This window comes from Brachyhypopomus gauderio, chromosome 8, assembly GCF_052324685.1.
Source record: "Brachyhypopomus gauderio isolate BG-103 chromosome 8, BGAUD_0.2, whole genome shotgun sequence".
Lineage (NCBI taxonomy): Eukaryota > Metazoa > Chordata > Actinopteri > Gymnotiformes > Hypopomidae > Brachyhypopomus > Brachyhypopomus gauderio.
Genome location: NC_135218.1, coordinates 1,653,919 through 1,679,879, shown reverse-complemented (window position 1 = coordinate 1,679,879; position 25,961 = coordinate 1,653,919). Strand labels below are relative to the sequence as shown.

Here is a 25,961-nt window from a genome sequence, read left to right as displayed (position 1 = left end):
GTCTTGTGACCGGAGGGCCGTGGGTTCGATTCCCAGACCTGAGGCCATGACTGAGGTGCCCCTGAGCATGGCCCTTAAACCTCAATTGCTCACTTGTATAAAAATGAGATTTTAAAAAATGTAAGTCGCTCTGGATAAGAGCGTCTGCCAAATGCCGTAAATGTAAATACCAAAAATCATGCAGTAACAGTCTGAGCACAGTAATTGCCTGAGGGGAACCAATCACTTTTGATTAGAAGGATCTTGACAAATTTATATTTGCAATTATATTCCTAAATCATGCTGACAATTAGTTAATGCACTGGGTGATAATACTGATCATAAGAAGGTAAGCATAATTTGACTGTGAATAGCATGCTTTGCAATTGGAGTTATCGATTTGCATCACGGAGTGTTGAGTTATTAAGGCTGCTAAAAACTTGCTGTTGGTCAGAAACCTCCTTCTTACATGAGGTGGAGCTACCTGAGGGGAATCAGACTAACAAGCCCCTGATTATTTGCTGGCTCTTTGCCTGTGGTGGCTGCCTGCTGTTGCTAGGAGACCCACATTACAATTATGCCAACATGACGATGTGCAGTCACATGCATGAACACATGAAGTCTAGTGGAAATAATATCTGTTCCTGCAGACTGGTAAAGCATGAGACGTGAGGACTCACTGTAATATTGTTTGCGCTTGAAAAAAGGAGAAATATTTAATTTTATTTTATTTTAACTTTTATGAAATTTTGTAGAGGAATAAGTTTATTAAAAGTTCATGCGTACGTCATGCAATTTAAGAGTTATAATAAAACATTTCAAAATACACGTGTAACTCAGTTAAATAAAAGTCTGTTGTCCAGTCATATAATTTGTCATTTAATTTTCTTAAAATCTCGTCTCGTTCTCGTGAACCCAATATTGTGTCTCGTCTCGTGAGCTGATTGTGTCGTCACACACCTATTCAGTACTGTTAAAATGTCAGTGTGTTACGACCCAGATTAACCCCACTCGCTAGATAGGGTCGCAACATAAAAAGAAATAAAAATATATTGGGTGACACTGAAATGGATATCTTGGCTGTTGCCATCCATTTATTTGTGTTACATATACACTGCTCAAAAAAATAAAGGGAACACTTAAACAACACAATATAACTCCAAGTCAACCACACTTCTGTGAAACCAACCTGTTCAGTTAGGAAGCAACACTGATTGTGAATCAATTTCACCTGCTGTTGTGCAAATGGAATAGACAACAGGTACAAATGAGAGGCAATTAGCAAGACCCCCCCTATAAAGGAGTGGTTCTGCAGGTGGGGACCACAGACCACTTCTCAGTACTTATGCTTTCTGGCTGATGTTTTGGTCACTTTTGAATGTTGGTGGTCCTTTCACACTCGTGGTAGCATGAGACGGACTCTACAACCCACACAAGTGGCTCAGGTAGTGCAGCTCATCCAGGATGGCACATCAATACGAGCTGTGGCAAGAAGGTTTGCTGTGTCTGTCAGCGTAGTGTCCAGAGGCTGGAGGCGCTACCAGGAGACAGGCCAGTACACCAGGAGACGTGGAGGAGGCCGTAGGAGGGCAACAACCCAGCAGCAGGACCACTACCTCCGCCTTTGTGCAAGAAGGAACAGGAGGAGCACTGCCAGAGCCCTGCAAAATGACCTCCAGCAGGCCACAAATGTGCATGTGTCTGCACAAACGGTTAGAAACCAACTCCATGAAGATGGTATGAGGGCCCGACGTCCACAGATGGGGGTTGTGCTCACAGCCCAACACCATGCAGGACGCTGGGCATTTGCCAGAGAACACCAGGATTAGCAAATTCGCCACTGGCACCTTGTGCTCTTCACAGATGAAAGCAGGTTCACCCTGAGCACATGTGACGTGACCGAGTCTGGAGATGCCGTGGAGAGCAATCTGCTGCCTGCAACATCCTTCAGCATGACCGGTTTGGCAGTGGGTCAGTAATGGTGTGGGGTGGCATTTCTTTGGAGGGCCGCACAGCCCTCCATGTGCTCACCAGAGGTAGCCTGACTGCCATTAGGTACTGAGATGAGATCCTCAGACCCCTTGTGAGACCATATGCAGGTGCGGTTGGCCCTGGGTTCCTCCTAATGCAGGACAATGCTAGACCTCATGTGGCTGGAGTGTGTCAGCAGTTCCTGCAAGATGAAGGCATTGAAGCTATGGACTGGCCCGCCTGTTCCCCAGACCTGAATCCAATTGAGCACATCTGGGACATCATGTCTCACTCCATCCACCAACGTCACGTTGCACCACAGACTGTCCAGGAGTTGGCGGATGCTTTAGTCCAGGTCTGGGAGGAGATCCCTCAGGAGACCATCCGCCACCTCATCAGAAGCATGCCCAGGCGTTGTAGGGAGGTCATACAGGCACGTGGAGGCCACACACAATACTGAGCCTCATTTTGACTTGTTTTAAGGACATTACATTAAAGTTGGATCAGCCTGTAGTGTGTTTTTCCACTTTAATTTTGTGTGTAGCTCCAAATCCAGGCCTCCATTGGTCAATAAATTTGATTTCCATTGATGATTTTTGTGTGATTTTGTTGTCAGCACATTCAACTTTGTACAGAACAAAGTATTCAATGAGAATATTTCATTCATTCAGATCTAGGATGTGTTATTTGAGTGTTCCCTTTATTTCTTTGAGCAGTGTATATTAAAAAGAAAATGGCAGCCTAGCCTTACAATGTTTTATTAATACCTCAAAATAAACAACCCCCAAAATCCACAATGTTCTTTATGCACTATAGACAAATACAATAAATGGGTATCAGATATAAGCATTACTTCTCACAACACTTATCGAAATCTCTCATAACAGACCTAACGGAAAAACATCGGTCTGAACTCACACAGCCAGTTACAACTCAAGCCAGAAATCATTAGCATCACCCAATGACCAGGTGGAGTCCACTGCTCAAGACACCACAAGGCACTGCTTCTCTCTCACAGCGAGCTTTTAAAGACCCGCCACCCAGTCTCATCCTGCGCCATGAAGCCACATGACTCCCGCACCGGAGGATAATCTGGTCGTGGCGCCAACTTCAGGAGAATCTGCAAAATAACTCCAAAACAAACACCAAAAGAAACCCAAAAAAAACTCTGACCGTAACAAGTGTAATTATGTTTTGTCATATTTCTTCAGACTTAACCAACAGTTGAACAATTCTAGAGGCAAACATGTTTTTAAGGTATAAATGGAAATATAGGCACTAAATTGCTCTATCAAGAAGCTTTCAAAATATTCTTCTATATAAGACAATGTCATTATTGTATCATTAACTGTCTTATTTATTTATCTATTTATTTATTTTACAGAGACGATATGTCATTGAAAGTCCAGACCAGCAACATCACCAACAAAAATGATCCCAAGTCCATCAACTCACGTGTGTTTATCGGGAACCTGAACACTGCAGTGGTGACAAAGAGCGATGTTGAGACGATCTTCTCCAAATATGGGCGTGTATTGGGCTGCTCTGTTCACAAAGGATATTCTTTTGTCCAGTATGCTAATGAGAGACATGCCCGTGGAGCTGTCCTTGGAGAAAATGGCAGAGTTCTGGCGGGACAGACACTTGGTGAGCTGTTTTAATCAATAGATTGACTATTTTAGAATTTGATTATCCGTAATTATTCATGCAACTGCAAGGCCTAAACAAATATATTTAGATTAATGGCATGTCGTGAGTCCATTACGAGTTCTATGATAGCTGTCTGATTGGTTGCCCTAAAAATTTGCAAGAAAGCAGCATATATCTGACTTTATCACATCTCTGTATTTTTATGATTCACAAAAAGAAAATGGCAATTTGAATTGCCTATAAACTGGAGTCTGAGTTCACTGATGCCACTCTGGGTGAGACTCTGGTCTAGAAATGGAGGGTAGAAAATGAGCATTGAAGAAGACACCAAGTCATCTACAGAGAGTGTTTGTTAACAATATCATTTCATGTGGCTCAGATTAAAAACAGTTTAGGAAACAGAATTGTGACATTGTGACATTGTGACTCGGGGGGGGGGGGGGGGGGGCGCCTCCTCCTCCTCCTCTGGGCAAGGCCAGTCACCATGACAACAACAACAATTTAGAAAGCAAGACAAAAAAAAAAAAAGAAAAGGAATAGTTGTGTGGGATAAAGTCCATCTTGGTGTAGATTTATAAACATGAGTTCTTTATGCAAGTCCTGTATAGTCCCAAACGTCTTGATGGTTGGCCCAGGATGGATAACTGGAAAGGCTTGTATCTCCTCATCTTAGTGTTCCTCGAGTACGCGGGCAGCCATGTGGAGAAAATAAAACAGGGAAAATTAGCTCTGTATAAGGACATATACAGGACAGATGATGATATAAAAATTTCTGGAGTGTGGCAGCAACTCCGGCATTAAGTTAAATTATTACAGCCTAGCTTAAAAAAAGGCAGAACCAGAAGGTAACATAGACTTGGGAGCATTCTGAGACAATGGCATCCATCCACTGCACTGTCAACAAACTTGAGTGACCACGAGCAGTGACAGGATGACAGCACCAGCGCCCCAGTCTACCATAAAACGGCTATGAACCCCTGAATCTGTACCTTTATCTGAGGGGGTATATTAATTATCAAATGCTAAACTAAATAAGTGGGTTTTCAACCTAGACTTAAAGATTGTTACTGTGTCAGAGTCCCGGACACATTTAGGAAGATCATTCCAAAGTTGGGGGGCCTTACAAGAAAAGGCTCTTCCCCCTGCTGTTACCTTATTAATTGTTGGAACTAATAAAAGACCAGCACCCTGTGATCTTAGTGGACGTGGGGGTTCATAATAGGAAATAAGTTCCTGGAGGTATTCAGGAGCAAGCCTGCAAAATATTTGAAAACTTGGAAAGTTGTAGAAGTTAAAGCACTGGCAAAAAGGGGACAGTCATTCAGTACTGCTCAAGCAGCTGTTCTGATACGATCGGGCTGCTCCTGTGGCAGGATTAGTGGATTAGTGAGAAATTCTAAGTGTTATTTCCCCCTTTTTTCTTTAAAGAAGAAACACAAACATTATCTGACATTAACTTCCATAATGCCTAGAAATACAGTACTCTACAAAAGCTGGTGTGGAACAAATGCTGCAATGCTTTCAAAAATAGAAGTGTTGATGTTTACTTGAAAATTATCAAACTGGGAAGAGAATGAACAAAGGAAATCTAAATCCACCAAATATTGCCTGCAAAATCAAACATTTTTGGGTATACCTACAAATTCGTTTTGAAGGAACTTGGCAGGAAGGTAGTTCCAAATATCTTGAAGAACTAACCACAGATCATCTGTGGATGTAGGCTTACTCAAATGTAATCTTAGAGACTTGATAATGTCAGGGCACTGTGGGAGCCATTTATACTACTAAATATATATTTATTTACACTGAAGATAGTTCTTAATGACATATGTTTGGGGTTGTTTTCTTGCTGCGGAATACATTTGGAACATTTGGTATTGCATGATGGATAAGTATATATTGTGCCCTTTTGGCAAGTTTCAAGTTTCTTTGGCCAGCCACTGAATATACAATGCATTTAAAATGATGATCATTACATCTGTTTGGTATAATTGGTTAATTATATACCTGACTAGAACCCTACAAAATACCTCACTTTGTGCATGTGTAATTTAAATGAATTTATACTGAAGTTAATGTCTGGTCAGACCAAATATTGATATAATTATTCTATAACTGAATAAAAGAATAGTTTTTTTTCATACCTGTAAGGTTTGTACAGCACTGTACATTTCTATGCTCAAATATGAGGATAAAAACAAGTGCATCACATCATTGTTTTATTGTATATATAATAAATCATGAGTGAATGTACTTGTGAATGTAGTTATTTATCAAAAGTGTTTTGCATAAAATCTGCATTTATCTGTTTTCAGGTAATACCAATTTCAGATTGTAACGTCCGGGTGTAGGAGGCAGGCACCAAGACGGTTAAGGTGAACATATAACGTTTATTGACAACTACACAAGTAAGCTCTGTGCGGAGCGCAAGCAGCACACACACACACTCACGCTGACACGTAGCTTTAGACAAAGACGAGCACAAGACACTGCGCGAACGAACATTAAATAGGTGATTAACACAAACCCTCGTGATCTCGAGACAAGGCACAGGTGCGACTACGAACACGCTCACAGACAACCCACACCCACGGAAGCACTAATATGGACATAACAGCACGCAGACAACGTAACGGCACGCCCACAGGGAAGGGTCCGGAGCTGTGACCGTGACGGAACCCTCCACCAGGGGCTCGCTACTCCCGGAGCGTCCTGCGCAGCTGGAAAGCCCCGAACCTACACCGACGGGCAGGTCCGGAGCCGCCGGGATCACGAGCCTCCGAGAGCCGTCTCCCCCGATGGTGGGAACCGCCGCGACCAGCTCTAGTACACCCTCCCTGGGAAGACAGGGGAAAATACATTAAACACGGGCACGTTCACAATCACACACACTGGAACATTGAACACGAAGGGAACAAGAGGGAAGAGGAGATTAGGGAAACACAGGGGTACAGACATACATACAGGGACAGGCAGCCACGTTATCAGTTGGGCTGCCTGCCAGAGCGCTAGCGGTGGCGCTATCCCTCCTGGGAAGACAGGCGGAAAGGACGGAGCAGGCGGTACAGGTGGCGGAGTCCCTTCGGCCCTCAGTGCTGCGCCTCCGGCGCGCGTTGCACCTCTCGGTGCGCCCTTGGACCTCTCGCCCGGGAGTCTCCCCCGAGGAGCCTCGAAGTTCCTCTTGGGCGACCCCGGAGCCGATACTCGGCGCCGCGCGCCGGCGGGCTTCCGTGACATCCCCAAAGGCGCACGGGACCCCCACCTCGGACCACTGACCACGCCGAATCCCTCTCGTGCTCCCGGGATCACCGACGCTTTCTCTGTCGTGGTCTCCATGGGCTCCACCTCCGCTTCACTCCGCCCCAGGGACATGGACTCTCCCGAGGCCGGGCAGTGTGACCAGCTCATCTTGCTCCCCACTGACGGAGCACGAGAGCCCTCTTCACTTCGCGGACACCCCTTCTCCCTTTTTACTGTCTCCTCCGAGCCCGCCGACGTGCAGTCCTCTACGTCGCTCCCGCTGTTAAACCCGGAAGGATTCGAGCAAACGGACGGGGAAGGACCGGCGCTCTCTCTCTCCTCGTAACACCACGTCGACTCGGCGTACAGGGACGGAGGGGGACTGACGTTCTCCCCTTCTCCGTAGTACACTGTGGACTCGGCGTACAGGGACGGAGGGGGGCTGACTTTCTCCCCCTCTCTGTAGTACACTGTGGACTCAGAGTACAGGGACGGGGGAGGGCTGACGTCATCCTCCGCCTTCTCTGGGTGCTCTTGGGCGTCGGAATAGATCGGTGGAGTGGGGCTGGTCTCCTCTTCCTCCTCCGACGTCTGGGGAGCCGCTGACGTGGGGGAAGGGCAGCTGACCTCGCCCTCACTCTCCTAGTCCGAACACACGGGGTGGGGGGGGGGCTCTCTTCCTCTCCGGAGTCCTCACTCCCGAACTCATATTCGGGAGGGGTGAGGGCAAAGGCGCCTGCACCCACCACTAGGGGCTCAATGGTCTCCTCCTCCTCGGGGAAGACCAGGAGCGGTGCTCTCCTCTCCTCCAATACGCTGCTGCCCTCTGCCATGGGTGGCAGCTCTAGGGACGCGGGAGGGTGCTTTTCCCTCCATATGCGCACCGCGGATTGGTGGAGGCTTTCTGCCATCTCTCTATCCTCCGTCTCTCGAGCCGCGCACAGCAAGTACGCACACAAGGGGTCCTGCTTCATAGCCTGCTCGGAGACGGGAGATTCGCGACGTCGGGCCGGGGAAGAGCCGTGGTGATGCCGGCTCTTTCTCTTCCCCTTTGGTGCACGGGTGGCGTATCCTGGCATCTCTCTCTTTGTTCTTTGGCTCGTCTTTCTGTAACGTCCGGGTGTAGGAGGCAGGCACCAAGACGGTTAAGGTGAACATATAACGTTTATTGACAACTACACAAGTAAGCTCTGTGCGTAGCGCAAGCAGCACACACACACACTCACGCTGACACGTAGCTTTAGACAAAGACGAGCACAAGACACTGCGCGAACGCACATTAAATAGGTGATTAACACAAACCCTCGTGATCTCGAGACAAGGCACAGGTGCGACTACGAACACGCTCACAGACAACCCACACCCACGGAAGCACTAATATGGACATAACAGCACGCAGACAACGTAACGGCACGCCCACAGGGAAGGGTCCGGAGCTGTGACCGTGACACAGATTAGTGTGTGCATCTGATGGTGAGGACTCATAGGCCATTTGCAAGGATCTGATTTGAAAGCACACCATGCATATTTAGCAGACTGCAATTACAAATACACTGCACTTCTGGGAAATGATGACTGGAAGATCAGCAATGCATCACTAAAAATAAATTATTGCTTCCATGATGTCATTTTTGCACCTTATCATGTTTGAGAAATACTAATTCATTCATTCATTAAATATTTGTTGCATTTCTCAAGTACTACTACCATCACATATTTTTAACTGTTTTCCCCTAAATCTAGTGGTCCTAACAGCTCACAGTCTTTTCCTCCCAATCTTTCCATCTCCATCAGTTCCACTTTTGCTAGTCATCCCCTTTGGCTCCATTGCTGATTCAGTATCACACTCGGCCATTTCCAGATCAGGTTAACAGGATTTAAGGATTTCTTTCCTACCTTCTATATGATACATAAGTCTCATCATTCAGTCCATCTCTACTAGACCAATCTCTACTTTATCTAAAACTGTCTATATCCCCTCTAATATAAGGCTGATGCTTTTTGACTATCTTATGCACTTTTGTCTGATTTAAGTTAAACATTGCTCTTGTTGCACGATTATTGTAATTAAAGCGCAGAGAAGGTTAAAGCTGGGCGTACACTGTGCGATTTTTGGCCCATTTTCAGCCGATTTTTCACTCTTGCGACTATGTTTGCGATCGGGCCGAGTTTCGGCTCAATCGCGTGTCGTGCATCGTATAGTTTTCACAGGTGAACGAGGAGCGATTCACACCTCACGACCAACTCCCGATCAGAAATCGCAGCGTCGCAAGATTATCAAACATGTTTGAAATTCAAATCGCTCCTCGTGAGATCGCATGGGAGCGTCGGGTCGTATAGTGTGAGTATATGAATCGTGAGCTGTGAACTTTTAAACCCTGCGATTTAGTCGTACAGTTTGAGCTGGAGCTGAGTACACGATTTAAAATATCGTACAGTGTACGCCCAGCTTAAGACTGAAGAGTGATATGGCAGTGCCATATGTTGCAGTAGATTTTTAATGCCCTCTAGTGGTTTATTGTCGCTATGAACTAAATTGTAATTATAATTGACTTAGTCTTAAAAGTGGTACTATTAAATACATTGTGTAGGCTACTGTAAATATTTTCTTCATGATCTACCTCATAATAATAATCATAAATAATGGAAATGTCCGAATACAGTGAAAACTATGATGGGGTCACAGTATGTTTCCTCTGTCTACAGATATCAACATGGCAGGTGAGCCCAAACCCAACAGGCCAAAAGGATTAAAGAGAACTGCAGCAGCACTGTACAGGTAAGGGCAGAACACATCTTAGTGCTCCACCTTTCATTTTTGTTTGAATTTAATTCAGGGGTAATGAAGCATTTGCAGTTTCCTGTCATGCTTAGTGTTTACTCCACATGTCACCTTTATTGTGACGGGCAGGTGTGAGCAACAAAACGGAAGCGATCACGCCAAGTCTCAGGGAAAAAGGATGGTTTAATATAAAGTGTGCAAACCTAAAACCCGTGCAATAGATCCGAATTAAGGATATAATGACCAGCGGTCAACTGGTACAAAGACAAGACATATATAGACAAACAAACGACCATCAGGTGGGAACGGATCACGGGCTCCGCCCACCTGAGGGGCGTACACGACGTCACAAAACAACAACAACACAGCCGCTGTGGACGGAGGCGGCCGGTAGGGGGCCGCCTCACCGTGACAGACCCCCCCACCAAGCCGCACTCCCCTCCACTGGGTGTGTGGCACACAGCGGCTGCACAACAACACGAAGGGGCAGGAAGGCAAGGACAGGCAGGGACACACCTCCTGCAGTCCACGAGCTGAAACACAAAACACATAACATTAGTCAGCTCACCTCCCTGGGCGGGACCCTGGACCGACCGGGCCGTTAACAACACAAAACCACGCCCCGGTCGGTCACAGGGCCCTCACGCCCTAACCAGCATTCAGCTGGTAAGCCCCATGGGTGTGAGGACGAGGGGCTATGGCTCCTCTCTCGTCCCTCGTGTGTGTGTGTGTGTGCAGGCTACCTCTCCAAGGCGTGGCTACTTCACCTCCTGGACCTACCTCCTCCCAGAGCTGACCCCTGCCTTCTGCTAGGGGTCACCCCAGCCTCCTGGGGAGCCAACCCCTCCCGGGGCCTCTCATCTCAAGGTGGACTCCTCCACCCAACCCAGGAGCGCCAGAGACCGAGGCCCAGAGCACCCCCGACGCGGGCTAGGGAGCAGCCCCAAGGGCCTCCTGGTCACCCCGGGCAGGAGGAAGGATCTCCATCCCCAGCAGGAGCTTTTCAGACCGGAGCCCCATGGTCCCCAAACATCCGGGGGCCCCAGCCCTCTAGGGAGGGGCTCTTCACGACCGGGCTCCGGTCACCCCACAACACAAGGGGGCTCCTGCCAGGTGGAGACCCCCACAAGGTCCAGGAACACTGCCAAGGAGAAGCACCTGCACAAGGAACACAACCTCACACACACACACACACACACACACACCACACACAAATACAAACACGAAACACAAACGCGCCCTACCCTATTCAGGGCCTCCCTTGGGAGAGACGCCCTCCGTGCCACACCCCCTGGCACGGGACCACAGCCGGTCCCCCCCCCAAACACACATTTAGGGGAGGAGCATGCGTGGAATTACATGTAACAGTTGACAACACGCTAGGACAAAACACACACGCAAATACTAGACAAACAAAACTGTGCACAAACAACGAACGGAACGGGATCCATACGTGCACGCTCGGGAGACACTGACGCGCCGCTCGGGTTCGCAGTCGCTCCCCCACATTAAACACAAGACGACGGGGGAGCGAGGCGACGGTGATGAGCGGTACCCGCGTCACACATGAAACATTCAACACAAACACGAACGAGCGACGCACACTGACCAACGTTACCATTCATACGTACACAGACACCACACAAGACGGAGAGCATACCCAGGGAGACTGCCCTGGTCCTCGCCGTGCCACACACACAACACAGGCACGGCGGAGCTCTTCAAACAAACAGACAACAAACACGAAGAGTTTTTCCCAGAGCAGACAGCCCTGGTCCTCGCCGTGCACACACAACACAAAAGCACGGCGGAACTCTTCACAAAACACCACGCAGACAAACACTTACCACGAGACATGACCACGAACGAAGGAGAAAGAAAAAGAGACTCGGCGGCTTCCGAAGGGTGGCTGGTCATTCTGTGACGGGCAGGTGTGAGCAACAAAAAGGAAGCGATCACGCCAAGTCTCAGGGAAAAAGGATGGTTTAATATAAAGTGTGCAAACCTAAAACCCGTGCAATAGATCCGAATTAAGGATATAATGACCAGCGGTCAACTGGTACAAAGACAAGACATATATAGACAGACAAACGACCATCAGGTGGGAACGGATCACGGGCTCCGCCCACCTGAGGGGCGTACACGACGTCACAAAACAACAACAACACAGCCGCTGTGGACGGAGGCGGCCGGTAGGGGGCCGCCTCACCGTGACATTTATTCATTGTTCCACTTCTGCTATCTCTCTTATACAAAACCAAAGAAATAAAAACCCAATTATTTATTAATCATATTATTTTCATTTTTGTATTTAATTTACTACCTTCTTACAGAAATATTGGACAATTTTGTGTAGGCAAAGTAACACAGTTTGGAAAAAATAAAATGGGTTAACTAAAATTTTTGTCATATTGAAGCCATTATCACTTTTGTTTATTTGTTTACGTATTTTACAGTGGCTATGACTTTGACTATGATTACTACAGGGATGAATTCTATGACAGGTGAGTGATTTTTTAAAAAAACAATTCATTTCACATATATTCAAAACTAGATTGAAACTTTGATTTCATGATGCTCAGAGTGCATTGTGGGTGAGGGATGGAACATTCAGTGAGCATAGTGCAGGGGTGGGCAAACTTTTTGACTTGCAGGCCACAATGGGTTCTAAAATTTGACAGAGGGGCTGGGTCAGGAGCATTTGGACACGCAATTTAAGTTATTTTATACATATTTTTATACAATTGAAGGTGCAACGTTAATGAAATCATTTACTGGTAAAAGATCAATGGAACACTTTCAAAATTCAAAACATATTACCCAAAGAAATACTCAAGCTCAATAATTTCTAATTGTTTTAAACCCCGCAAAATCATGGACAGATTGTCCTGAGAGATAGACTGCATTAAACATCCTGTCTGCAGCAGAAACTAGAAAGGAGTCTTTAAGTTGGTTATTGCTAGCCTTTGCTAATTTGAATGCCAGCAAAAAAACGTGCCTTGGTACTTGACTCTTGAATCGCAGTTTGTCTGTGAAAAAAAATCAGCTGAGCCTGTAAATTAGCTGCCTACCTCTGAGCAGTAGCTGCTCGTCCTTCTATTGACTACTTACTAGCGTAGTTTGCGTGCTTCGTAGCAAAGTGACGGCTGATATTGTACTCTTTGAAAACTGCAACCGTTTCTTGGCATATCAAGTATGGAGTGATTTTTGTTTCAATAGTTCCACAAAAGCAAAAGTAAATCCAAGAGCAGAAAGTATATGTTATGAATGCAAAACAGGAAAAAAATATATCAAAAGTATATTTTTTAAATATAATTGGTTATTTGAAACTTATTTTCGTTTGCATTTTGACAAGTTTTTGGTTCCATTGTTTTTGTTTTTTTGGATTTTCCCAGTAAAGTCTTTTGCTTCTGGAATCTCTCTTTGCTTCTGCTTCGTTTTTTGCTTCTGACTTTTGGAACACATTTCATGTTTGGGAGGGGCTTAGATGAAGGCGTTCCTGTGCAATCTCCATTGGTCACTGATTCCGGACTGACACAGAGCTCTGAGACCGCCTCTGGGACCAAGCCACACCCACCCCACCAGCTTCCCAGCGTTTACATGGCGGAACGCGGGGGTTCTGTTTCACAGTAGCATGTAAACTGAGTTTTACCATAAAAGTTTATACAAAGGTTATAATTAATTGCTAAATGGTCTGTAGATATTGCAAATGTACACTGTATTACGCGTTACAATTCTTTGATATGAAGGAGTTCAAATTCCTTTTTGCACTTTTTTATTAAGCAAATGTTTTGTCTTTGTTGCTTATTAAGGACATGTTAATGCATTTATATGCAGAAAATAGATGCATGTTGGTGCAATAAACATACAGATCTGAATTCATTTAAAATGTGTTCTTATTGAGAATAATTAGTAGTGTCTTTCATATCCAGTTATTTGAAGTGCGTGGTCATGTGGCCCTCCAATAATAGTGCTGAAAATTTTTTTGCCCTCTTTATCATGGAAGTTGCCCATCCCTGGTCTAGCACAAGTAAGATGATACACGTCCACCTGTCACGCTACAATGGTGAGGGTGCTCAGGATCCAGTCTGCACAGCTGTGAGAGGTTGCTTGGCATCATGGCTGGATGGCAGTCAACACGATGCATCTGGGTTTGTCACTGGAGGGAGGGACTACAGGTGCAAGTGGATCTGCTGCTGGAGCAGCATGATGATCTTGTAGCATTAACCTCTGGCAAAGGCTACAAGAAGAGTTAGTCAGCATGTTGGCAGTGGAGCTGAACATGATGGTTCAGCAGGCATATTTGGTACTTGAGAAGGCTGCACAGGAGGAGTTAGCACTGGGACACTTTCTGAATGTATTCTTGCCAGAAGAGCTGAAGCAGCATGTGGAGCCCCCACACTGTCCAGCCTCCATGCAGCTCCTGCGGAGACAGAGAGGGCAGAACTCTTCAGCACAATGGCACAGTGTGATGCTGCTCCTGAGAGGGTAGCAGCAGAACTGGTAGGATATTAGTGGTGCAGGAAGAACACCACTGGCAGCCTCGGTAAAGACAATACTCAGAATTAACACAACAACCACAAAGATATTTGTTGGGTCAGGTATAGAGAAGATAGAAACTGCCATACAACTGTCCAGGAAGAGATCTGCACCTGGTTGTAGGGGGTGTCTGAGCAGAGTGCAGAGAGCTTAAGGGCAGTCATTGCCTGGTGGTAGGGAACTGGTCTTGTGACCGGAGGGTCGTGGGTTCGATTCCCAGACCTAAGGCCATGACTGAGGTGCCCTTGAGCAAGGCACCTAACCCCAACTGTTGTAAACTCTTGTCATTTAATAGCCTACCCTGTGCTGTTTGACCTCTGTAATTGCAAACAAAGGCTACTGTAGCAAATATTAACATTGATTTTCACAGGTGTGTTCAAATACGTATTTGCACCAGTAATTGTAGCTGCACACACCACAGCAAATTCCATGTGATCCCAGCTGTCATGCAGAAAGCAATGGTACAAGTTTAAATTGGGGTAGATGGAGGCGTGTTTCTGAGAAGCACAGGAGGTTGCAGGTCACATAAAATGTGCCAGCATGTCGGCTGACCTCAGAGAGATTCATTTAAGTATTTAAGTATGACTTACAAGGTCTGCAGAGAATGCTAGTGTGACGCTGCCAGGGTGAAGCAAGAAGCCGAGGCAGCAAGCAGGAGAATGAAAACAAAACCACTGCATTTAGCAACCACGTAGACTGACACACCTAAATACGCAGACACAAACAATACACACTAGGGATGTATATATAGGGATGTATGAAGGCGTTCCTCTGCAATCTCCATTGGTCACTGATTCCGGACTGACACAGAGCTCTGAGACCACCTCTGGGACCAAGCCACACCCACCCCACCAGCTTCCCAGCGTTTACATGGCGGAACGCGGGGGTTCCCAGCAAGCAGGAGAATGAAAACAAAACCACTGCATTTAGCAACCACGTAGACTGACACACCTAAATACGCAGACACAAACAATACACACTAGGGATGTATATCTTCACCACTAAGCTAGATTCGATACACATCTCGATACACTGCCACCGATGCGATATAACTGCGATACTCTGAAACCCCTTGTCGATACGATGCGATACAAATCACTCCTGTTCACGATATGATGCGATTCAAAAATGATTGGTAACGATATGACTTATTATATGAAGATTCGGTTTGATAAGTGATCATTCGATACAGTTAGTTGAGGTTTGAGGATGTATTGGCCTAACCCATCAGTTTTCTTAACTCAATAGCACAATTCTACTTTATTCTCTATTAACATATTGAATATTATGATCTGCAACACTACTGTCTGCTAGACTTACGAGGGGGTAGTGGCCGCAGAGATGTCCACACTGTGCCGTCTTTTCATGTGTGTCACCAGGTTCGTTGTGCTACTAACGTATTTGATAGCCCCTCGGCATTGTTTGCAGATTGCGTGCGTCTTGTCAAGTTGACCACATCGCTTAAAAAACCCGAAATATTGCCACACGTTTGATTTGTGTCTTTTTTGGTGCCTTAAATATCTTTGTCATTGCTAATGCTCGTTTCCCTCCATCTTTGTTGTGTACATCTGCGTGTTTGCGTCAGTACCTGAGGACACGATGGTGCATTTATGTTGCCTCGAAAAAAAAAAGAAATCAATAAAAAAAAAATATGTTGCCTGTGAAAATGTTAGAATAAGGAATACATACTGGAAAACAAAACACCCGATTTAATCATGGTATTTGCCGATGCAAAAAGGCCAGAGGCGATGCATCGTGAATTCGCCCGCAAATTAAACCTGATGCACGTTGAATCTACCAGTGCAGTCGAATTGCACATCCCTAACCTCCACATCCCTAATACACACGTGAAATACATAATGTTGGCGAGACGGGAGACAAGTGACACGAATAACAACAACACACCAACATAACAGCACGCAACAAACACCAGTATATGTGGACATAGACAAACACAGAAAGACAAGTGGGAGGGAGGAGTTGTGGGATGTATTGTGACCCCTAGAATTATTAAATAGGAATGCTAAAATAGAATATATCCATGCATCTAGGAAGAAAGTAACAACTGAGAAATGACCGAACTGAACAGTGAGATCAAGCAAAATAACAGAGCGTCTATTCTTCACTAAAGCTGTGATACAGCCTAAATTCCATTTTTAAAAAAGTTAATGAATGTGATGTTTGCAACAGCTTTGTTGTCACAAAGCAGCTTTACAAGTGTCCGAGTCCAAGCCCCCAGTGAGCAAGCCAAGGGCGACAGTGGCAAGGAAAAACTCCCTAGTTTATTTGCATGATGAAGAAACCTTGAGAGGAACCAAGACTCAGGGGGGGAACCCATCCTCCTCTGGCCGACGCCAGTCACCATGACAACAACAACAATTTAGAGAGCAAGACAGAAAGAAAAGGAAAAGATGTAAGGGATAAAGTCCATCTTGGTGTAGATTTATAAACATGAGTTCTCCATAATATCTGGTTAGGCAGGAGACAGCCAGCCCAGGATGGATCTCTGGCCGACGCCGGTCACCATGACCATGACAATGCCAATGTGGGATGGTGTGGTTATTAGTATTTTCAGGTAATCGCATTACTCATCCATTTAAAACGTCAGCACTGACTAAACACAAACCTGTTAATCAGTCAGTAAAATGTATGGTCAGTTACTCAATGTACGACAAAGTATAATAAAGTTCATCCCAAAGTTCAATGTTCAATCTCAATGTTCAACTCAAAGTTTCAGTTCAAGGTTCAATAAGTGTCCTTTAAATCCCCAAAAAAAGGGGAAAGAAAAAAAGTAGAAAGGGAAAAAAAGGATCTTTGTACGTACTTTGCGTAGTTCAAAGGACAAAAAAAACAAGACCTTTAAAATCACTACCTGTAATGTGAGAGTTCTTATCTGTAGTCCAAGGGGGATGTGAGTAGGGTGCATCCAAGTCACAGGTTTGCAGGTTGACACACACACACACACACACACACACACACACACACGCTGGTCATGGTCACAGGTTCGCCGTATCTCTCTCTCCCTCAATCGTGGCAGAAGATGCACAACAACAAAAAAACCAATCTGCACATGGCAGTGTAAGACAGCCTCATTAATACCATGCAGGATTGTTTCACTTCATACCTTAAGTATTAACACTTAAGCTCAAATATTATTTCTCTATCTTATGTAAATCAAGCACTTAAACAATTGTACAATATAGTAACAGTTCAGTTGAATGACAGTGTCATTTGTAACGCTAGTTAACACACATGAGACTTGTACATTCACAGGTAAACAATTACCATATCAACAGTAAGCCATTAGCAATTCATTATATGTATACCACATCATATTACATTCAAAACGTCATCACGATGGCTTTAAGCTTAAAACATTAGCCCTATAGAGTAACCATGTAGCTCAAACATTGTTTGCACGCGCTCCTGTACCTCGTCACGGCACGGAAGCACACACACACGGTGCATGTGATCAGAAAAAAAAGCACCATTCTAAGCTAACATGGCGGTTTTAAGACTACACTAAACGGCAGTTTTATAATAATGATAAACTTTATTTGTAGAGCACCTTTCATACATACATGCTCAAACTCAAAGTGCTTTACAGAATAAATTTTAAAAAGAAACATTAAAAGGAGGCAAAGATAAAAAGACAAGGAAAATATTAATTAAAGATAAAAAATAATAAATTAAAGATAAAAAAAGGAAACAACTGTGATGTTGGGGCGAGGCGACAGACGAGACAGGAATCCTTGCTTTCGCTTCCGAACGTCACGTTTATTTGACAACACAAAGAGCGCTGATAGCGCACGTAGAACACGAACCACTCAAACACACATACGACTCTCACAACGACGAGCACAGGACACTGCGCGAATGCACATTAAGTAGACAAACCACATAAACCCCACGTGATGAGGAGATGAGCCACAGGTGAGACGAATCAGCACAAGACGTAACCGCACCCACGGTGTCACGCTACGGTCCCCGAACCCTTCCTTTGGGGCGTGTGTTAACGTTGTCTGCGTCTATTCGTCTGCGTCAGGGTATCTCCGTGGGTGCGTCTTGTCATTATCCGTCTCACCTGTGGCTCGTCTCGTCATCACGTGGGGTTGGTGTGGTCTGTCTATTTAATGTGCGTTCGCGCAGTGTCTTGGGCTCGTCGTTGTCTATGTCTGCACGTTGTGTGCTGAACGTCTTTTATGTTGCTCGTGCGCTATTGCACAATATACGTGTCAAGAATAAAAGTGACTATGAGTGAACCACCGGACTCGTGTCTCGTCCGTCTCTGCGCCACCGTCACAGAACGACGAGCCGTCTGAGACACCCCAAGTATGCCAGGCTACGCCACCCGGCCAAAGAGGGGCCAGCGCCCCAGCAAGCGACGTCACGCGCCTGCCCAACACCACACGGCTACCGTAACTCCCGAGCTATTGGAGCAGGACCCATTATGCAGCATCATGCTGCTTCGGGCTCGGGAGGCCTCTTCCGCGGAGGTAGCGGACTACTTCCGCGACACCGCGGAGCAGATGTGGTGGGAAAGACACCCCTCTCCTTCCCGAGACCTCTCCCCGATACGGGTGGGCTCAGTGGAGCTCTACGCCACTGAGAAAACACCGGAGGGCGAGTTCACAGACGAGGGCTCGGAAAGCGAGGAAGGGGAGGAGGAAGGCGAAGAGGAAGACCAGGCTCCCTCGGTTTGTTCCGCCCCCACGATATACTACAGTGAGGGTGGAGAGGGAGAAGAAGCCTACCCTCCATCTGTGTGCTCCACCCCCACCATAGACTATGTTGGGGGAGAAGATGACGTAGAGGACTACCCTTCGTCAGTGTGCTCCGCCCCCTCCCTTGACTACGGCGGAGAGGAGGAGGAAGGTGAGGGGTCCTACACTGAGGAAGGAGGAGGAGGAGAGCCCTCCCCCCTCGGAGCTGTCCGCCGGGACGGTAAAGGGGAGGTGAACTCCAGAGGTGTGCCCATCCTCCGATCGCTCAGAGGGAGAGGAGATGGACTACTCGCGGGGTAGCAGCCCGGAGCAGCCCTTGAGCTGGAGCCAGTGCAGTGAGGCGATGGAAGTAGAGGAAGAAGACCCCACTGCCGGCTCCAGGGGGTGGTCGGAAGGAGAAGGAGGGATGCCCTACGGCCCGCCGAGGGGAGAGACAAGTCGCGCTGCACCAGGCGCGTCCACACGTCGCGCTGCACCGGGCGCGTCCACACGTCGCGCTGCACCGGGCGCGTCCACACGTCGCGCTGCACCGGGCGCGTCCACAGGTTGCGCTGCACCAGGCGCGTCCACCAGCCACGCTGCACCCAGTGGAGGGTCCGCAGCGAGGGCTGAAGGAGGACCGATCCCCGCAGCGCCTGCAGCTCCTGGTCTCTCTCCCCTCCTAACTCTCCTCCTGGCGCGTAGCTTGGCGCCTGTTTCGTGTTTGTCTATTCCTGTGTTTGTGAGTCTTCCCTTATGTGTGCCTAATCCGTTATTCCCTTTCGTGCCTCTATGTATTAATGTACCAGTTTGTGTGTTTGTGTCCGTCCCGTTAAACATGTCTAACGTGTTTTCCCCGGTCTTCCCAGGGAGGGTGTTCTAGGCTGTTCGTGGCGGACTCTCCACCGAGGGCGGTCATCTCCCAGACGCAGGACTGGGCGCTTCGGATCCGCCCATCGACGTGGGTTCGGGGCACTTGGTCCTGTTGGCACCCCGGGACGGGTAGTGCCCTTGGTGGGGGCGTCTGTCACGCTACGGTCCCCGAACCCTTCCTTTGGGGCGGTGCTGAACGTCTGAACGTCTTTTATGTTGCTCGTGCGCTATTGCACAATATACGTGTCAAGAATAAAAGTGACTGTGAGTGAACCACCGGACTCGTGTCTCGTCCGTCTCTCCGGCGCCACCGTCACACACGGAGATCCACTGATGCAGACGAGTTGACGCAGATGTACACGCCCCAAAGGGAGGGTTCGGGGACCTCAACGTGACAACAACACAATAAAATAATGTAATAAAGTGAATACAAATTATAAAATAATAATAATAATGTAACTAAAAATAACATAAAATGTAACTAAATAAAATAATGTAAAAAGTAAAGTAAATAAGATAATAATAATAATTGGGAAAACTATTAAAAGAATTAGCTACTCACACTCACACAGAGCGCGACCTTCACTCTCACTGGTTTTCTGCAAGCTGTGTGCTCGTCAGCCCACAGTTATGCGCGCCCACCTGGTGCTCGACTCCCAGCCGAGGGTGAAACTCCCAATCACTCAGTTACCCTGCCTGGTAACCACCAAAGGTGCCACCTGTATACCCCCCATGGAGTTCCACCACCAATCCTCTCGACTCTTGTCGAGTTAGATCCCCTGATCCTGACAGTTCCCTATTAACTGCGTCAGGCGTCACAGTTTTCAATGTTATGGTTTTAAATCAATAACAATCGATTTTTTTTTTCCTTTTTAGCTCTACACATAACATAAAATACAAGATTAGACCATCAGAATGTCTAATGCACTGGTTCGCATTGTAAAACAGACACTCACCGGAGATTCAATGATTAAGACACTCTGGAGTGGTAATTCAACCAAAGACTTCCTCTTGGATAGGTAAAACAAAGAATTAATTAAATGTTTAAATGTCAAAATGTTGTTAAATCTTCATCTTTCTACACTGTTAACCCTAATAAGTTCAATCTACTTAAAAAAACAGAGGTAACTCGTTGCCTCAAAAAAATTAAGTAATGACTTCTGTCAAAACTAATATAATTGAGTTGTATGGATACAATACATACTTATATGATATGAGTAGAGTGAACTAATCAAAAGTTTAAATTACTCAATTTACTTAATTTAAAATTACTCAACTCAAAAGTTGCTTTTACTTGTTAATTTAACTCTACACATTTACAAATAACTTAAAATATTAAGTAAGAACTACTTAATATCAAGTTTTTTTTTACTATTAATACTTAATTGCAGTGTTGCGAATAACGCCGTTAAAAATAACGGCGTTAGGTAACGGCGTAATTTTGTTAGTAACGGGATAATATAATTAATTACTTTTCCTGTCGTTACAAAGCCGTTTACGTTACTGGTCATTAAAAGCGATGCGTTACTATATATTGATATACTAACAGTAATCCGAGCGGACCGCTGCCCAGGCTAGTGAGGAGTAACAGATCTCGATAGGTCACAGTTCTCGGTGTAACGCCTGTTTAACTTAACAAGTCAGAAAGCGATTGGCTAAGGCAGAGTTATGGTAGCCAATCAAAGCCAGTGTTTTTACACGCGCGCCGAAGCACACGACATAAACAGAGAAGAGACAGAAATGGCGAGGAAGAAAAATTTGCATTTTCAAGGTGGCGATATAAACATTATTTAAGAAAATACTTGAAGTTTCTGAATGTCTACCAGACTGGGTATTTGAATTATTTAATTAAGAATAGAGGTTGTATTGTTAAGTTTACTTCTGTTGTGAACAAACATTTGTCTCAGATTGAGAGAATTTAATTTTATGTGATAGATGTAAATGCACTTTATATAGTGTAACTGTTTACTATTTTTTTTTTTTTTTTACAAAGATTTGGGATATTAAAGGATTTTATCCTGCACTGGTCTGTGGATGTGCAATAAATATCAAAAGTTAAACACCTTTCTGATCTACTCATTTCAACTGACTATAAAAACTGCTTTCTCAAAAAAAATCCTTATTCATTGGCATATAACTTTTTTTAACTGTAACGCAAATAGTTACTTTCTCTGGTAACGAGTTACTTTTATTATAGAGTAATTCAGTTACTAACTCAGTTACTTTTTTGAACAAGTAGTGAGTAACTATAACTAATTTTTTAAAGTAACGTTCCCAACACTGCTTAATTGTTATAATTATTGTAAATGAACTTCACTGGCAACACTGGTTTCATATATATGAACTTGTTTATTAACATTTGGCGTCAAATAACATTTTAAACAACTACTGCTTTCAGTCAAAAAGTTTATTTACTTGCTTGTAACTAACATTTCTACTAACTAAATTCTAAAAAATCCTTTAACACCTAAACAAGCTGGTTAAGCAGTGACTGTATCTTAGGTTTGAGGACATTTCGCCCTAAGCACAGCAGAACGCGTTGTATGAACTCAAATGTGTTTGAGTGGTCTCGGGTAGTCCAGATGCAATGCATAAATTAGTCCAAATAAAATACACATAGCTGGTGGAAGGTCACGGAGGCCATTCATCACTACATTTCCTTCAAGAATGATGCCAACAGAAAAGGGGTGCAGATGAAGGGAATCGGGGGGCTGAAGAACACCGTCCTTCTCCACTATCACAATCCCAACTGGCACATCATCAAATGCATGATGAACGTCAGACTCCTAAACAAGAGACAAAAGAGATTTTAGTTACTTGGTCTACAACCAATGGTTCAATGATTTTAAATAACTGGCATAATTTCTAAAAGAAAATATACCACATACAGTAACTGTTAGCTGTGTTTTCCAATTCATTGTTGGTAGGTGTAGGCCTACAAATGCTTCCATAAATACATTCGTTGTCTGTATGATGATGAGTGAATTTGTTCTTTATGCAAATCTTTCTGGCTACCAATTAATTTAGGGTTATTTTAATTATTTTAATTTAGGGTGTTTTCAGTTCAAGTGGCCCTTTCAAATGTATGTAAGCAAATAATCATTTACTTACTGAGCATGCTTTGAAGAAAGGTGAATCATCTCCAAGGATGACCGGGAGACCTCTGAGCATAAGGGTACGCACCTCAGTTGGTTGCAGAGACTTTTAGAGTGAAAAAAATAAACATTACAATATTACAAACATCACTCAAATGTTACTCTTATAAAGCGAGACATTGTCAACAAAGTCATTTTTAGTTACATTGGTTTGTTGTAAGAAGTGTGACATTAGTTGTCCAGCAATCCCTATTTTAGCCCTAAAAACCTCCATGAGGCGACCACTATACTGATCAAGGCTGTTTAAGAAGTCCTGTTTCAGGTTCTTGCCTGCAATCCTGGTGAACTCCATGTAGATCTAAAATGTAATTTAAAGTATTGGTAAATTAGTAACAAAAACTGTTTCTATTTAAACATTATTTAAACATCATTTAAAGTCAACACAAAGATAGTAGACTGACATGCCACTTATGGGATAGCATTAAGTAAATGAATTATGAAGTGGTGGTACCTGAGGGGACAGCTTGGGAATACCCACACCTGTATAAGTTGGGAGTGAGGTTGAAAACTGGCCAGCATACTCATAGTGATGTGAATTTTCAGATTTCAAATGAGGCATGACAATGGCATTTAACACTTCTAACTCCACAGTGTAATGCGTATACTGGGAATAGATCATAGCAGGCATTACCACCCACAATGGACAGAAAAATGACCTCAATGAAAAAGACCCACATGCTGGCGAGTTCTGGTGTGGCCTACACTTTTACATGACATGAGTCCAATCAAGCATTTATGAGATGTGGTAGAGAAGTCATAGTAGAGATCTCGTCACGCGAACCCCCCGGGAACAGGGGACTCGCGGGGTTTTTGTACGAGATGAACCCAGGGGCAAAGACCCAAAATAAATCACGACAAACTGAGACCTCCGCCACTAAGCGGGAAACACGAAAAAGGAAAACTGAGTATAACTCAGAAAACGAAAACAGAAAAGGTGAAGACAAAACTCTGTAAAAAGGAGCGCAAAGAACAAAGAAAATACAAGCCAGAGAATGAAAAACAAAAAGCACACAGAGGAAAACCACTCAACATGTCGTGATCAAAAGGGAGCACAAACGAACAAAATAAATATAAGCCAGGAAAGGGAGCTGGCTGAAAACAAAAAGCACAAAAACAAAAAAATAGAGAAAAAACAGCTTGGAGAAAACTTGAAAAAGGCCAGTAAGGGTGCAGGAGAGAAGAGAAGAGAGAGAGAGAGAGAGAGAGAGAGAGAGAGAGAGAGAGAGAGAGAGAGACGAATGCTCAGCAACCGGGAATCAGGCTGGCTGCAAGAGCGAGAGGCAACAAGCAAGTCAGCAGTGAGGTACTGCAACCGTGCCCATTAAATAGGGGGAGGCACAGCTGCAGGTCCTCACCAAGGTTATAATAGTTTTGGATTTTTCATTATAGTTTAGTTTTTATTTCATTTTGATTTTTTTTTTCTAATTCAGTTGGATTTAATTAGTTTTTAGAGCATGTTTGCTAGTTTTTATTAGTTTTAATAATTTTTTTAAATATTAGTTTTAGTTTAGTTTTCATTAGTTTTAGTATTCGTTTATTTATACTTTGGGTTATTTGTCAGGTGCAGGATTCAAAAAGTCCAAAGTAAATATTGTGTAATAAAAACTCATCAAAAGATACCATTTTCAAAAATGCATTCAATTACTGTTGAACAACCAACAGTCCACAAGATAGAAGCCTTAAGTGCAAAATGTGCAATATTGCTGCTGAAAATTGCCAGACTAGGACAGACACGAACATAGGAGCGTAACCCTATTTTGGTTCGTGTGAAAAGCCAAACTTTTTGAAGGCAATCGAGTCACACAGTCGTGTTGACATCCAGTCTCAACACATTAACTAGTGCATCCGCCGCTTGCGGTTTTTCTGCATATTAACTAACCAGCAGCTATTTGATCACTGGTGAAGACGGTCCATTACGGTTCTCCTTCCCGGTGCTACCTAGCCGGGATGGTGCTTCTCTTTCGGCGGAGCTACTTAAGAGGCTAGCTTGTCAAGGTACTGGCAGCTAGCCCTATTGTGTGATCTTTGAGATTCATGGGTGTTTTCCTCTTGAGAACTACTCCATATATTTTATCACCTGTTTCCACTACAAGACATGTAGTCTTTCTCGTAATCATATTAAAAAATCATACAGGACTCGCCGTTTTCTCCCAACTTTTGTTGTCGTAATTGTGCAGGGTAGCATAGCGAGCAGGAGCTCTAAACAAAAGACGTGACGGACCAAAAAATCGATCTCATATCAGTCCACAAGACTTATAAATAACCTGACAAACACGAAAACGAAGGGTATCCTATCTATAATTTTAGTACGTTTTAGTTAGTTTTCTAAACATGTAATATAGTTATAGTTAGTTATCGTTTTTATCTTTTAATTACCGTTATTATTTATTTCAGTTAACGAAAATGTTTTTTCAATATTAGTTTTCGTTTTTTCGTTCGTTTTCGTTAACGATTATAACCTTGGTCCTCACCGCTGATTGCGTCTCCCACGAGTATTAGCTCCCTCCAGTGGTGACAGGAGGGACGGTCCTGGACCCAGCCCTGACAGATCTAGTACCAAAATACCAAAGGGCTATGGGTGCATATCCAACAGCAATTCAGATGTTTTCCATCCACTTGTTGAGTTGCAGCAATAGCAATAGAGTTAGACAAAATAGTAGTTCCTGTCCAATGACTTTTGGCATATCAGTGAACATTTTGTATTTAAGAACTATATAGATTTATAGAAGAAAACAGAGGAGTAATAGAATTATAGTAATGGAACTCACCTGGTTCTCCTGGAAGAGTGCAGGCCAGCGCTTAACAATATCCATGATGACAGGCTTGGACTCCACCACTTCTTTGCGTCTCAAAGCAAAGGTCAAATCCATGTTTTGTTTCACAAGTGAGGCATTTGGACTTCTCTTTTGAATCTCATCTAACAACACTTGGCAGGCTGCTTCAAGGCTGGAGTAATCTTGTCCTTCAGAAATGTTTGGCAAAAAATTAAGTTCACATTTTTTTGGCTTCTTTATGTTTCTTCTTGATGGTTCTCCTTCTGGGTGGCTCAAACTCCGCTTTCCTCCATTC

At 44.6% G+C, this 25,961-nt stretch overlaps 1 protein-coding gene across 1 annotated transcript in view; it reads left to right on the top strand.

Annotated features, from left to right (window-relative positions):
- The first annotated feature begins 2,808 nt into the window (after positions 1-2,808).
- Positions 2,809-25,961, top strand: part of raly (RALY heterogeneous nuclear ribonucleoprotein) — a 54,241-nt gene continuing 31,088 nt past the window's right edge. The window contains exons 1-4 of the mRNA XM_077013678.1: positions 2,809-3,207; positions 3,335-3,597; positions 9,547-9,619; positions 12,079-12,126. Coding sequence (XP_076869793.1) covers positions 3,197-3,207; positions 3,335-3,597; positions 9,547-9,619; positions 12,079-12,126 — 395 coding nt within the window. The 5' untranslated portion in view covers positions 2,809-3,196. The remainder of the gene's footprint in view (positions 3,208-3,334; positions 3,598-9,546; positions 9,620-12,078; positions 12,127-25,961) is intronic.